This window comes from Sabethes cyaneus, chromosome 2, assembly GCF_943734655.1.
Source record: "Sabethes cyaneus chromosome 2, idSabCyanKW18_F2, whole genome shotgun sequence".
NCBI classification, from domain to species: domain Eukaryota; kingdom Metazoa; phylum Arthropoda; class Insecta; order Diptera; family Culicidae; genus Sabethes; species Sabethes cyaneus.
This window is the reverse complement of record NC_071354.1, coordinates 124,324,152-124,338,978: the sequence shown is the minus strand read 5'-3', so window position 1 is coordinate 124,338,978 and position 14,827 is coordinate 124,324,152. Positions and strand designations below refer to the sequence as shown.

The window sequence follows — 14,827 nt, the reverse complement described above, 5'->3', positions numbered from 1 at the left end:
ATAACAATTTTTCGATTTCATCAAATCAAATAGACTTACGTAGTCCTACGTCACCTATATGCGGTCATGTCTTGTACTCAACCTCTCTGATTTTTTCCTCTTCACAAATCCTTGAAATTATCCAGTGACGTGAAGTTAGCGATTCTTGGCTATTATTGCAGAATTATGAAGCAAGTCGGGCCTTTCCGGTGGTTCTGTTGTTCTTCAGCTGACCAATTTCTCACCGAGCCTCTTCGAGATGAGGAGCCTGTACTGTGTTATCGTTTGTAGGTATTCCTAGGTGAACTTTCGTTCCGTCTCCTTCTATTATATCGCCTTTGAGATGTTTATCGAAGAACTGCTTCCATCTATCGACCACCTCGTGATCGTCTGCACTCAAAAAAATCGACACATCGCATCCACGTGAAAAATTATGTAAACTTCTGTCCAGCAACTTACATGAACTTCATGTACTAGTTAATGGGAACGTTGATAAAATCTATCGGGATCGCACGTAAACTGGTTAGTATGAGTGCGAGTTACCAATAATTTACGTATATGTTACATGAAAAATGTGATGGATGAGAATTACCTATGTTTTCACGTAAACTTACATCAACGTTGCGTAGTCCTACGTAAAACATGCGGTGTCTTGAAAACAACTTTCCACTTTTTGTTTCTCGAGACTGGGGCAAAACTGTAAAAATATTAAAACATCAGAGGGCAAACTAACATCAGCAATACACTTAGGTAGGTGATTTGTTTACGACACTGTCGAAGCAAAGCACAATATGTTAGTTAACGTTAGTTATGGTACAACTAGACAACGAACGAGTGGAGTTTGGTGAGAAATCAGACAAACTGCTAGACTTTTCGAGAAAAAAAAAATTAAAATCACATCATAGTCAGAATCACCCCCACCTACCCTACAACCAAGAGTGTCGCCAAGCATACAAAAATTAGTAGGGGAATTCTGGATAAAATTCCCAGTTGGGGAAAAACGCGCCACTGCAATATTATACGCATATCTATACACTTTTCAACAGTAATTATGATGCTATTCGCTTCTATTTCTCATTATTAACTCGTGTGTATCATAAAAGTTTCCTGTATTACATAAATCATACAAAAAATGAAAAATTTATTACAGTGGCGCGTTTTGTTCCGACATGGCATTTTAGCACCTGTTCCCCTACATGTTGCATAGACGCAGCGAAAAATAAGCGCGAAATCTAAACTCACTGTTGCCGATGGTACGCACAAATTCACTTCTCGAACTGACAGACCTAAATTAAATACGCATTCTGCACGCAGTTACATAAGTGCGTCAACGGTTCACTGGCTACACTAGCTGCAGAGCATGCGACATGACATAGTTTCGAATCCCTGCCCAGACGCGGGGAAGCATTTTTTTTTATTTTTTAAATTTGCTATACATGCGATTTTTGCTTTGTTTTTCTGAATTTTCCCAGAACCCGGCAGTTCTGTCCAACTTTGTCCTGCTAACTTTATCTAAAGCTAGCAGTGCATTTTCTTTTTTGCTCAATTTTTCATGGAAAATGACGTCCAAAGTTACAAAAGTTATGTTTTTCCTGGAGCATCTAATGAGCATTAAATGATGGCCGTACTTGGGTAGCTCTATCTGCACCGGAAGTGCCATTTCCGAACTTTGTCCTGCTAACTTTATCTAAAGCTAGCAGTACATTTTCTTTTTTGCTCAATTTTTCATGGAAAATGACGTCCAAAGTTATCGAAGTTATGTTTTTTCTGGAGCATTAAATGAGCATTAAATGATGGTCGTACTTGGGTAGCTCTATCTGCACCGGAAGTGCCATTTCCGAACTTTGTCCTGCTAACTTTATCTAAAGCTAGCAGTGCATTTTCTTTTATGCTCAATTTTTCATGGAAAATGACGTCCAAAGTTACCAAAGTTATGTTTTTCCTGGAGCATTAAATGAGCATTAACTGATGGTCGTACTTGGGTAGCTCTATCTGCACCGGAAGTGCCATTTCCGAACTTTGTCCTGCTAACTTTATCTAAAGCTAGCAGTACATTTTCTTTTTTGCTCAATTTTTCATGGAAAATGACGTCCAAAGTTACCAAAGTTATGTTTTTCCTGGAGCATTAAATGAGCATTAATTGATGGTCGTACTTGGGTAGCTCTATCTGCACCGGAAGTGCCATTTCCGAACTTTGTCCTGCTAACTTTATCTAAAGCTAGCAGTGCATTTTCTTTTTTGCTCAATTTTTCATGGAAAATGACGTCCAAAGTTATCGAAGTTATGTTTTTCCTGGAGCATTAAATGAGCATTAAATGATGGTCATACTTGGGTAGCTCTATCTGCACCGGAAGTGCCATTTCCGAACTTTGTCCTGCTAACTTTATCTAAAGCTAGCAGTACATTTTCTTTTTTGCTCAATTTTTCATAGAAAATGACGTCCAAAGTTACCAAAGTTATGTTTTTCCTGGAGCATTAAATGAGCATTAATTGATGGTCGTACTAGGGTAGCTCTATCTGCACCGGAAGTACCATTTCCGAACTTTGTCCTGCTAACTTTATCTAAAGCTAGCAGTACATTTTCTTTTTTGCTCAATTTTTCATGGAAAATGACGTCCAAAGTTATCGAAGTTATGTTTTTCCTGGAGCATTAAATGAGCATTATATGATGGTCGTACTTGGGTAGCTCTATCTGCACCGGAAGTACCATTTCCGAACTTTGTCCTGCTAACTTTATCTAAAGCTAGCAGTACATTTTCTTTTTTGCTCAATTTTTCATGGAAAATGACGTCCAAAGTTACCAAAGTTATGTTTTTCCTGGAGCATTAAATGAGCATTAATTGATGGTCGTACTAGGGTAGCTCTATCTGCACCGGAAGTACCATTTCCGAACTTTGTCCTGCTAACTTTATCTAAAGCTAGCCGGGTGGAGGGCTCCTTCGAGCTACGTTGGCCCTCCGGCGATACTGTGGGGTTGGTTGCGGGCTTTGCAAGCCTGAACCACTAAAAAAAACCAAAGCAATGGACTCCGTAAGTAATAATAATAACTCTAATCGGAACAATCGGCAAAGACCCAGGCGACGAAAACGGACTAACGATTGGAAATTAGGAACGTGGAACTGTCGGTCTCTAAATTTCCTCGGAAGTACCCACGTGCTTTCTAAAGAAGTGAAGAGCCGCAAGTTCGACATCGTAGCGCTGCAGGAGGTATGCTGGAAAGGAACGATGGTACGTACGTATAGAGATGGTCATACCATCTACCAGAGCTGCGGCAATACACACGAGCTGGGCACAGCTTTTATAGTGATGGGCGAGATGCAGAAGCGGGTGATCGGGTGGTGGCCGATCAACCCCCGAATGTGCAGATTAAGAATCAAGGGCCGATTCTTCAATATAAGCATAATTAACGTGCACAGCCCTCACCTCGGAAGTACCGATGATGACAAAGACGAATTCTACGCGCAGTTGGAGCGTGAATACGACCGCTGCCCAAGACATGATGTCAAAATTATCATCGGGGACTGTAATGCTCAGGTTGGTCAGGAGGAGGAATTCAAACCGGTGATTGGACGGTTCAGCGCTCACCCGCAAACGAACGAAAACGGCCTAAGACTTGTCGACTTCGCCGCCTCCAAGAACATGGCCATACGTAGTACCTTCTTCCAGCATAACCTCTACCATCGGTACACCTGGAGATCACCCAACCAGACAGAATCACAAATCGACCACGTTCTGATAGATGGTCGGCACTTTTCAGACATTATCGACGTCAGAACCTATCCGGGCGCTAACATTGATTCGGATCACTACCTAGTGATGGTAAGGATACGTCAAAAACTATCTGTTGTGAACAACATACGATACCGCCGCCCGCCACGGTATAATCTAGCGCGACTGAAGCAACCGGAGGTCGCCGAAAACTACGCGTTATCTCTCGAAACCGCGCTGCCGGAAGAGGGTGAGCTGGATGAAGCCCCTCTTGAAGACTGTTGGAATGCCGTGAAAACAGCCATTAACAGCGTAGCGGAGAACGTCCTAGGCAGTGTGGCACCGAATCGACGTAACGAATGGTTTGACGAGGAATGCCAGCAGATATTGGATGAGAAGAACGCAGCGCGGGTTACTTTATCTAAAGCTAGCAGTACATTTTCTTTTTTGCTCAATTTTTCATGGAAAATGACGTCCAAAGTTACCAAAGTTATGTTTTTCCTGGAGCATTAAATGAGCATTAATTGATGGTCGTACTTGGGTAGCTCTATCTGCACCGGAAGTGCCATTTCCGAACTTTGTCCTGCTAACTTTATCTAAAGCTAGCAGTGCATTTTCTTTTATGCTCAATTTTTCATGGAAAATGACGTCCAAAGTTACCAAAGTTATGTTTTTCCTGGAGCATTAAATGAGCATTAATTGATGGTCGTACTTGGGTAGCTCTATCTGCACCGGAAGTGCCATTTCCGAACTTTGTTCTGCTAACTTTATCTAAAGCTAGCAGTGCATTTTCTTTTATGCACAATTTTTCATGGAAAATGACGTCCAAAGTTACCAAAGTTATGTTTTTCCTGGAGCATTAAATGAGCATTAATTGATGGTCGTACTTGGGTAGCTCTATCTGCACCGGAAGTGCCATTTCCGAACTTTGTCCTGCTAACTTTATCTAAAGCTAGCAGTGCATTTTCTTTTTTGCTCAATTTTTCATGGAAAATGACGTCCAAAGTTATCGAAGTTATGTTTTTCCTGGAGCATTAAGTGAGCATTAAATGATGGTCGTACTTGGGTAGCTCTATCTGCACCGGAAGTACCATTTCCGAACTTTGTCCTGCTAACTTTATCTAAAGCTAGCAGTACATTTTCTTTTTTGCTCAATTTTTCATGGAAAATGACGTCCAAAGTTATCGAAGTTATGTTTTTCCTGGAGCATTAAATGAGCATTAATTGATGGTCGTACTTGGGTAGCTCTATCTGCACCGGAAGTGCCATTTCCGAACTTTGTCCTGCTAACTTTATCTAAAGCTAGCAGTGCATTGTTTTTTCCTATGAAACAATGGAGCATTAAATTCGTCATTAGGAGCATTAATTAGCATTAATTGAGCATCAATTAACTGAATGTTGCTACTAATGTTCTGCTAACTTTGTACTGCCAGCTTTAGGGACATAAAAATATGTGAAGAGTACGAAAACGAGGAGATACACATCCTTACAGATGCACCAACGAAATTGAAGCTGGAGGCTGCTCTGATTATTAAACAGGAAAAATATAATGCTTCAAAAATTCAAACCCAACGAAAAAGTTCTCGTCGCAGATTATAAAAGATGCCCAAAGCTATACTTTTACAGATCGATGGACTTAACGATTTCTAAATACTTTTTATACTTTTGAATTAAGCTGTTGTACACTAAATAATGATACTACATGAACTAGGCCTATTTTAATAAAACTTCCAAATGAAAGTTGAGCTTTAAAAAGGATCAATTGTGCCTAAACCGGGGATCAAGTCTCCCGCATATTTTGAATATGTACAATTTTCTGCACTTTCCAAAATATCCCACATCTTTTGATTAGCGCTACGTATCACTAACTGATAAATTGTAGGCAGTAAGCTGTATTGTAAACTGTCGAAAAATTGAAAACCCAGGGTTTTGTTCTAGTGGACTTTTGAGAAATATACATAAAACAAATTGGGGATCAAGTCTCCCTTGTTTCCCCTACTCAAATTATTAACAACTTACTTATCCTTACTCAGCAATTTCATGAAAAAAGGATCTATCAAAATTTATAAGTGCTCCTATTTTGTTCAAATTTTGTAAACTTATTTAATTTTCAAAAATTTTATGTAAACCAACGCACTACTCAACGTTAACCAATAGATGAATTATGCTCCGAAAACGTGTCGATTTCTATCTCAAATAGCAAGTAAGACCGTATAACAAAGGTCCCTTTCACCACTAGGGGGATTAAATCGGGTTTTTTAATCAAATTTGAATATAGGTAAATGGGGCAAGTGGAACCTACCGCCAAAATTTTGAAAATTCTCCTCCAGATTCATTTCATGTAAGTTGATAGGCATTTTTCGTAATTAATCCTGCGAAGTGGTACCACTGAAGAGTTTCTGTATATATATACTAGCTGACCCGACAAACTTCGTATTGTCGGTGGTCGTTTAGATCGATCCATATTGCCTTTTGAAGTCAAACATCCGATTATCTTACCCGACAATGATCCGATCGTGAGACTGTTTGTCAGAACGATGCACAAAGAGCTGCTTCATATTGGGCAAACTGGACTCGTCAATGCTGTTCGACAAAGGTATTGGTTATTAAACGCACGTTCTACCATAAGACAGGTAATACGCAATTGTATACGATGCTTTTGTACCAATCCCGAGAAAACTACGCAGCTCCATCACCTCCTTTCGCAATAGCGGGAGTTGATTACGCTGGACCATTTTGGGTAAAACAAGGTAACTATCGTTCTAAACTGGTAAAAACCCACGTCGCTGTCTACGTTTGTATGGCTACGAAGGCCGTTCATTTGGAGGCAGTGTCCGATCTCAGCACTTGTGCATTTCTGGCATCGCTAAAACGATTTGTCAGTCGCCGTGGTTTAGCTCAATGACTTTACTCTGATAACGCCACAAATTTTAAAGGTGCACACAATGAAATGAACGAGCTTTTCAACCTCTCGGTTATTGCAATTTAGAGAAAGGTTCATTTCACGAAGAAAGGCGAGAGCAAAAGCAGTTACTCAATTCAGTTATGTTCTGACCGTAGTAAGAAATACACCGTTGTTATTAAACCTAAACCGTTTGGTAGATTAATTACTATTTCGATCCGCTTCCATTACAGTGAGTGACGATCGTGTTTATCTTGTCTACATTTCGTTATTAAAGTGCCGTTAAAATCCGTAATCAAAGTTTTATTTCGAACAGGAAATATACAGACAATGGCTAATTATATCACATTTTTTTTATTTTTGAACTTCACGTATAGTTCTCCATAAATGCATTTTTTTTTAAGTGTTTTAAATATGTTTCTTTTTCAGCACCATCTCCGCCCAGAGATTTAACGTACAAAGATATACGGAACGTCTCAGTGACATTGCATTGGAAAGCACCTCTCCAGATTAATGGCGGAAAAATGAATTATGAAGTATGGTACAATCATTTGCACACTAAAGTATATACCGACAATTATACAGACGATATAACATATGTGTTACGCGACTTAGAACCATTTACAAATTACAAAATTATTGTTCGGGCATATACTATTGGTTACTCAAACAACTCGAATTCCGTTGATATAACAACGGATATTGGAACTCCCGGGATGATACATCAACCTGGTTCAGTGGATCTAAATGATACACGAATATCAATTGTTTGGCAAATACCTGAGCGACGAGCAGGATGCATAGAATACTATGAGCTCAAAATTAAAACAAATATGCAAAACGAGGAAACTGCTACAATATCCCGTGTACAAAGTACACGCTGTCGTTTAACACGATCTATTTGTCAAATTAGCGCAATCGAGTCGAATCATACTGATAAATATGAATTTTCTGTCCGAGCAGTTAACGTTATATTGAGTCCACACGCTCCAAATTATACCATTTGGAATAAGTTATCTTGTGATGAAAAATACACCTACTATTCGGATCAGGAGGTACCTGCTACATATCATCATGATCTGTACTCGGGGCATGTTGAATGTGAACTTAATGATGACGAGGTCTCTTTTATCAATTGGACAAAAATAGATCCATACGCTACATTATTGCATAGTCAATGGTCTAAGCCACTTGCACATTGGTGTAATTATGGCCCAGGTGCGTCATTGATCATTATCGTTGTACAAACAATAGTAGCCTGTTGTGGAATCCTCATTTTGATATTTTTCTCTATCATAAGTATGCAGAAGATGAAGCACATTAAAAATATAAAGGTTGTTCTGCCAGATGCATTAAATGATATTATTATTCCTGCCAAACCAGACGCATTAAAGAAAAATACATTAAGACATGAAAATTACAGTGAACTTTTAGGGAAGGCTAACAATGATAATTTCTCGCCGTTCCCGTTTCATCATCGAAAGATGGAAGTCCCACTACGTGCATTAGAGGATTCTGCGAGCTTGGGATCGACGGAAGACAATATCGATAATGATGAAATCGTTAATAATATTGACTTATTATCTCTGTCAGATGATTGTAAATCGGTAAGCACTCTTTGTAATTTTGGGCTAAAGGGAGACAGTAGAGTAATTGATCGTGGTACGACCTACAAAAACTGATTCTGGTTCGGCCTATCAGCTTAATTATTGGATAATTCACGGAAAAACAAGACACAACTCTTATTTAAATTAAATTAAAAGTAGGTACCTTTTATGCGCACCGGTTTCGGTTTGATCCAACTTATCTACGGAGCGATAGCCGACTTTATACAAATTGTAATTTGTTCTCTGACTGCTGCAGTTTCAATTTCGTTTCAAAGTTTCAAAGAGCAAAGGCATTATTCATCAAAGGCAGATCTGCGGTGCTGATGTACATCGAATCTCATGCATGCAAATGAGAGAATTTTCTCACATTTTTGAGGAGCTTTGCGTTCTCCCAATCAATTTAATGTTGCAGGCAGATAGAATGCATTGCTACACTCGAATCATTGGTCCTTTCATTCTCCACACAAACTGAAACTGTAGCAGACAACAACTTACAATTTGTAGGCAGTTGGCCACCGCTCCGTAGATGAGTTGGATCAAACCGAAGCCGGTTAGCAAAAAAGGTACTTTTATTTTTTTGTAAGAACCATAAGTGTTGTGTCTTGTTTTTCCATATTAAGTGTGTTCTTACGTTACGCAAAATGAAACAATTTATAATATTGGATAATTCATTAAATATTTTGATATCAAATTGAATTTATAAGCTGCTTAAATTATTTTCCTACATATTGCCTTCATTTTTTGTAATGGAAATTACTGTAATTAGCTCAGATTTAAATTTGTAACATACGTGAATGCGGCTTCAAATATCATAATCATCTGTGTTTTCAAACACCTAGAAAATATTTTAGTCCGTGAAGTATAGCTTGAAAACATAGATTCAGCTATATTCCTTCATTATTGGAACATGTTATTCCACATTAAAAAGCGTGATTGTCACTTGGCCTCTCAGTTGGCCTCGAGGTATGATGCTGGCCTAATAAGCCAGTCGTCGTATGTTCGAATCTCAATAGAGTCAATAGGATTGTAGCACCTGGCCCTGTAATTGTCCTGTACTCTAACAGCTGACTGCGAAGTCATAAAACAGAAAAATAAAAAAACAGAAAGTCAAGTTTCGATAACAGAAAGTAACACCTAGGCTTTGCTTTGCTCTGAACTCTGATTGTCACTCATTGAAAAAATACGATTTTAATTTTTCGATCTTAGTTCGGCCTACTAACTTTATCAAATCACCGCTAGTGGCGCCGCACTTCGTTTGCGTTTTGACCAAACTCTCTCTGGCTGGACGCCCTAAAATTGAAATTTTAACAATAAATATTCGAATATTTGATTCTACAATATTAGAGTGGCCAGAGCCCGAAAACGCGCGAAATCGAAAAGGAATGCTCGTCAATGTTGAGAGCAGAAAAAACGCGTGTGATTTTGATTAACCATTTTCTATGTTAATTTTATGTGAATGTATTCAAATTGATCACGATCGGTTCACCGGATTCACCGATCGTGATCAATTTGAATACATTCACATAAGTGCACGGTGATTAAAACCAAATCATATATTAATTTTATTCAACAAGGTAAAGGAAGTACAATATGACAATTGTAGGTAAGGCGATACAAGATTTTATAAGTATAATTAGTTAGGCATTGGTTGCAAAGGCATACCTGCTGAACCGGGAATCATGTAGAGATGCTGCGCGAACATAATCCGCTCACCAAATTCCCTCTGGGAATTTCAGATTGAAATCTCATGGGACAAAATTCATCTGCGTCTAATGGTATGACCCTTATTTTGCGTATATCACGTCGCATTTTTTTTCCATGTGTGGACTCATTACTGCGACCAGTATAGTTGATCTATTGTAATATCGCCCGGGTGTTTGCTGTTTGACCTGCACTGCTTTGCTTTTTGCTATAATCGCTATTGAGTGAGCGATATGCTTATTAAATTTTGTATGCGTGCTTGTGTGTATTGGGGTTTACCAAAAACATTCCATCAAGAAGACTGGCATCTCTTCCTCGCGCCCATACAAATGACGAGCAAGAGAAGCAACAGCGCACCCCTTCCGACAAAAGTTGAAGCTGTGTGTACATGTATTGGTGGGAAAAGATGTGTGCGAGCGTGGCAATGCATTGCATACGTGTTTGTGTACATCCATATTCATCACACCATCACACACTAGTATGTGAAAGTTCAACTTTAACTCGGCAAATAGCATTGCTGTTACTGTCGCTCGACTTTTGGCAGAGTAGCCAGTCTTCTTGATGGGATGTTTTTGGGTTTACCCTTCCTTCAAAAGCTTGATCTACTTTACTCACTTATTGCTCGCTGCCAGCACTATCTCATATTATAGCTGTCCCTGGCGAGGATTCCTTCGTTTCTCTGACCAGTACACTTAACTATAGGAGGGACTTTTGCACTGTCAAGTGGCTTCAGTAGATAAATATATAGAACTCAGCATGAAGGAAGGGTAAATGAGATGCCTGAGAATAAACCCATGATAAAGTCACTTGACATCGAATGGCTTGATTCTACTAAGATTCGAACCCACGACCACTCGCTTGTCAAAGCAGACTCGGTAACCATGCGGCTACGGAGCCCCCCATATCACATCGCATAATCACGGCATTCAAAATACCATTATTAAAAAATTAAATAGGCAAATTAAACGGCAAATACGAGTTGGTTTGTATTGTCATCCTACACCTCTGAGCCAATTTTTAAAAAAATCATTCGACGAATTTTTAAATTACGCCCTTTTGAAGTCTTAACGGGCAGATTACTCATATAAGGTAAATAAAGATCTTCAGTGACACTTCCAAAATTAACGTAAATCAAAGTCGGTATTGATTTTTTTTGCTACATATGTCCATTGGCGTTCATTTAGGAGTTTTACGCTGTATTCGGACTAGCCGGAAATGTTCCGGATTAAGTTATTGCTGTTGAAAATTATCAGTATCGAACATGAACAAATACTTATCATATGACACCTCAAATTACGCCAAAGCTTAAAAACTAGATCAATCGAGGTCAGACCAACTACCTGACACCACGTTGGTTATATCTGGACAAGTTCCAGAGACTTCCGGGAACACCCGGACAAGTGGCCAGTTTTGTCCATGAACAACAACTTATCGTGCGACACCTTAAATCACACTAGAATTGAATAATCAGATCAATGGAAGCCAAATCTGTTATCTAGGGTAAGGTTTGGTCATATCTGGACATATTTGGGGGACTTCGGGAACCCCTAGACCAGCTTTGAACATGAGCAAAAACTCATTATATGACACCTTTAAGGAGACACCGAAAGTGGCTAACGTTATTGTGTTAAGCGACAAACACTGTACTGTACACCTCATGTGTTCGTTGAAAATCTAAACGTTTATTTGAATATTGCATTAGTATTGGTAATATATATCAAATGGCAGAGCTTGCAAACATAAACACAGCTGATCTGCAACCAACCGCGCCAACTCGAACATCCCGAAATATGATTTATTTTCTTTATCAAGACATTCCGATTCATCTAAGATTTGCAGCAGCAACTGCATAATGCATAGGATCAATAGGATGGCTAATTAATCCGTTTGCATTGAAGGCGAGTTTTTGATTGCTGGTCAGCTGTTAGTTTGTTTACTTTCTCTTAGCTTATCGATGCGGCAAAAACTTTTTAAAAGCTCATTGACCGTGGTGCTGTTTTTTCGGAAAGCGCTAGTACAACGAAATATGTGCGCAACCAAACATCTCTTAACTAATTTCAGGTGATACATTTTATGAACACGTAATGATCTATATGATCCGTTGAATTTATTTTCCATTAGCAATTATGTTTTGCTGAGCGTTTGTGAATTTATAGCGGGTCGATAACTGAAATGACAAGTTTTAGGAAATTACAACAGCACTGGGAGCACTGATTACGTGCTCTGCCAATACATTGCATTTTTAAGGCACAAAACAATGCATGCATCGAACGGTAGCCATTTATCCAGCCATTTTCGAGCCATTTTCGGTTTACCCTTAAATCACACTAAAAATTTGAAAACAGATTCATGTAAGCCACATGGAGTACCTAGAACCACAAAGGACAATTTCGGACATGGTATTATTATCAAAGATGTACCACATTGTGTTATTGACTTTCCTAGGGGTTCCCAGAGTCCTTCAAATATGTTCAAACCTTACCCTAGATAGCAGATTTGGCTTTCATTGATCTGGTTATTGAACTCTAGTATGATTTAAGGTGTCGCACGAAAGCTTGTTGTTCATGGACAAAATTGTCCACTTGTCCGGGTATTCCCGGAAGTCCTCGGAACTTGTCCAGATATAACCCACGTGGTGCCAGGTAGTTGACATGACTTCGATTGATCTGGTTGTTAAATTCTGGCGTAATTTGAGGTATCGCATGATAAGTATTTATTTCCAACATTTCCAACAGCAATAACTTAATCCGTAACATTTCCGGCAAGTCACAATACAGCGTAAAACTCCTAAAACGGTTGCCTATGGGCATATGTAGCATAAAAAATTAATACAGGCTGTGATTTACGTTCATTTTGGAAGTTTCATTCAAGATTTTTATTTACTTTACGTGAGCAATCTGTCCTTTAAAACTTCAAAAGGGCGTAACTCAAAAATTCGTCGAACGATTTTTTAAAAAATTAGATCAGGAGTGTAGGATGACAATATAAATCAACTGGCATTTGCCGTTTAAGTGGCCTATTTTATTTTTTAATAACAGTATTTTGAACACCGTGATAATGCCACTGTAGATTTTTACGGCTACAACTTGGATCAGTCCATCAAGTCCGGGAAAAAGCTCGATGATTCTTCCCAATGCACTGTAGTCCAGAAAGCCAATTTAGGTGGAATAAATTGTTTACTCAGTAGTCGTTGATTTTAGACTATTTACGTGTTAGCAGCAAAATCTTGATTTAGGATGCCGCTTTTTTGGCGTGAGCTATTTTAGGGTGACCCTTAAATTAACCAAGATCCAGAAATTATCTTCAAAACGAAACAAGAAAGAGCGATATTCACTTCAGCAATTTTATAGCTTGAAGTATTTTGAGTAATATTGTAGAAGGCAAAATCCCTCCATCTCGAACCGTTTCCATATTAGGGCGATTTTCCTGTGTCAAGTTAGGGTGACCCTGCTATTTTGCGATTTCTCTCCATAACTTTTTTATTTTGCATTTCTCCAAAACACTTCTTCAGATGACTTTTGAGGCTCAATAAGACACAACTTTTGGTGAAAAAAGAAATTAGCTATCTACTTTACTTCTACACTTATATTAAATTTTGTGATTAAAATAGGCCGTTTTCAAATGTTAGTATCTTAGAAAGATGCAAGTAGAACTGAAATCGGTTGATTGCGTTTGAATCATGATTTTTTGTGCATAATATCAAAAAATTGGAGAGTGGATTTTTGTCTATCTCAAATAAATCAACTTTGAATATGTGGCGTTTTAACAGATTTAAGTAAATAAAAGTAAACGAGTTGTGCCATAACTCCGGAACGCCTTGACTGTTCTTCAGCTTGGCGTACATGTTTCTTGATACAAGTAAATCAGCACAGGGGGTGGTCGCTAAAAAGGGGAGGGGAAGGTACAAATAAGTAAAAGTGTCTGTAATCATCTTGTTTTTAGACCGTTATAAGTTGTGTGAGTAGTCCAAAAAAAAAATCACCCACCATAAAATAGTTCATGCCGAAAAAAGCGGCATCCTAAATCAAGATTTTGTTGCTAATACGTAAATAGTCTAAAATCAATCTTGTGAGAGGTACTGAGTAAGCTGCCAGCGTGACATGGACGATATTTGGCGTTCCAGCATGTTAATTTCTGGAACAGTAGTGAGCGCTCGACCAATAAGCAAATGAGCAGGAGTAAGAAGTTGTGAATCCGTTGGGCTATCCGAAATAGGGGTTGTATGACATTTGCCCGAAAACCATTCCCCAGAAAGTACCATTTCCCAGAAAAAAATTTCCCAGAATGTACCATTCGCCAGAAATATCTTTCCCAGAATGTACCATTCGCCAGAAAACCATTTCCCAGAATAGATTATTCTCCAAAAAATTTAATAAATGGAACCATCTTTCGTATTTTGGTGAAAACCATCTTACGAAATATATCAATCTGCAGAAGAGTCGTACGACTTTTCCCCGAAAACGATTTTCCATTTTCCAGAGTATACTATTTTCCTAAAAAACCTTTACGCGTAGTACAAAGCAAAGCCTTGGATTATAAACTTCATAAGACTTGACCGTTCTTTATCGACAGATTCCGCAATCGGTAATTGGGGTACAGGATAATTACGGAGCAAGTGTAACTATCCTACTGTCTATATAGCAGCGTTACGCGTAGTACAACTCTCCTCAATAGACTGTTTCATCTCTTTGCCCCGTTTTCCCGATATTTTCTTTCCCGAAATTATATTTTTCCTGAAAACTTTTTGTCGAATAATATAATATCATATATTAATGAGAATGTATTCTTAAGGTTAACATTGACCGTCATAAAAACAATTCAATGTTGATCTTTAGCGTTTAAGCAGAATATGGGATAACGAAGGAAAGAAAAAAGCATTTCTCAAGATCTACTGCTTATGGTATATGGTTTATTATGATACTAGCTGACC

The 14,827-nt window shown here is 38.6% G+C and overlaps 1 protein-coding gene across 3 annotated transcripts in view; it reads left to right on the top strand.

The window, feature by feature from the left end:
• The window catches only part of LOC128738215 (cytokine receptor-like), a 357,136-nt gene that overhangs the window by 259,194 nt on the left and 83,115 nt on the right, over positions 1–14,827 (top strand). For all 3 annotated transcript variants that reach the window (XM_053833187.1, XM_053833189.1, XM_053833188.1), the window contains one exon: positions 7,019–8,196. In XM_053833187.1, coding sequence (XP_053689162.1) covers positions 7,019–8,196 — 1,178 coding nt within the window. The remainder of the gene's footprint in view (positions 1–7,018; positions 8,197–14,827) is intronic.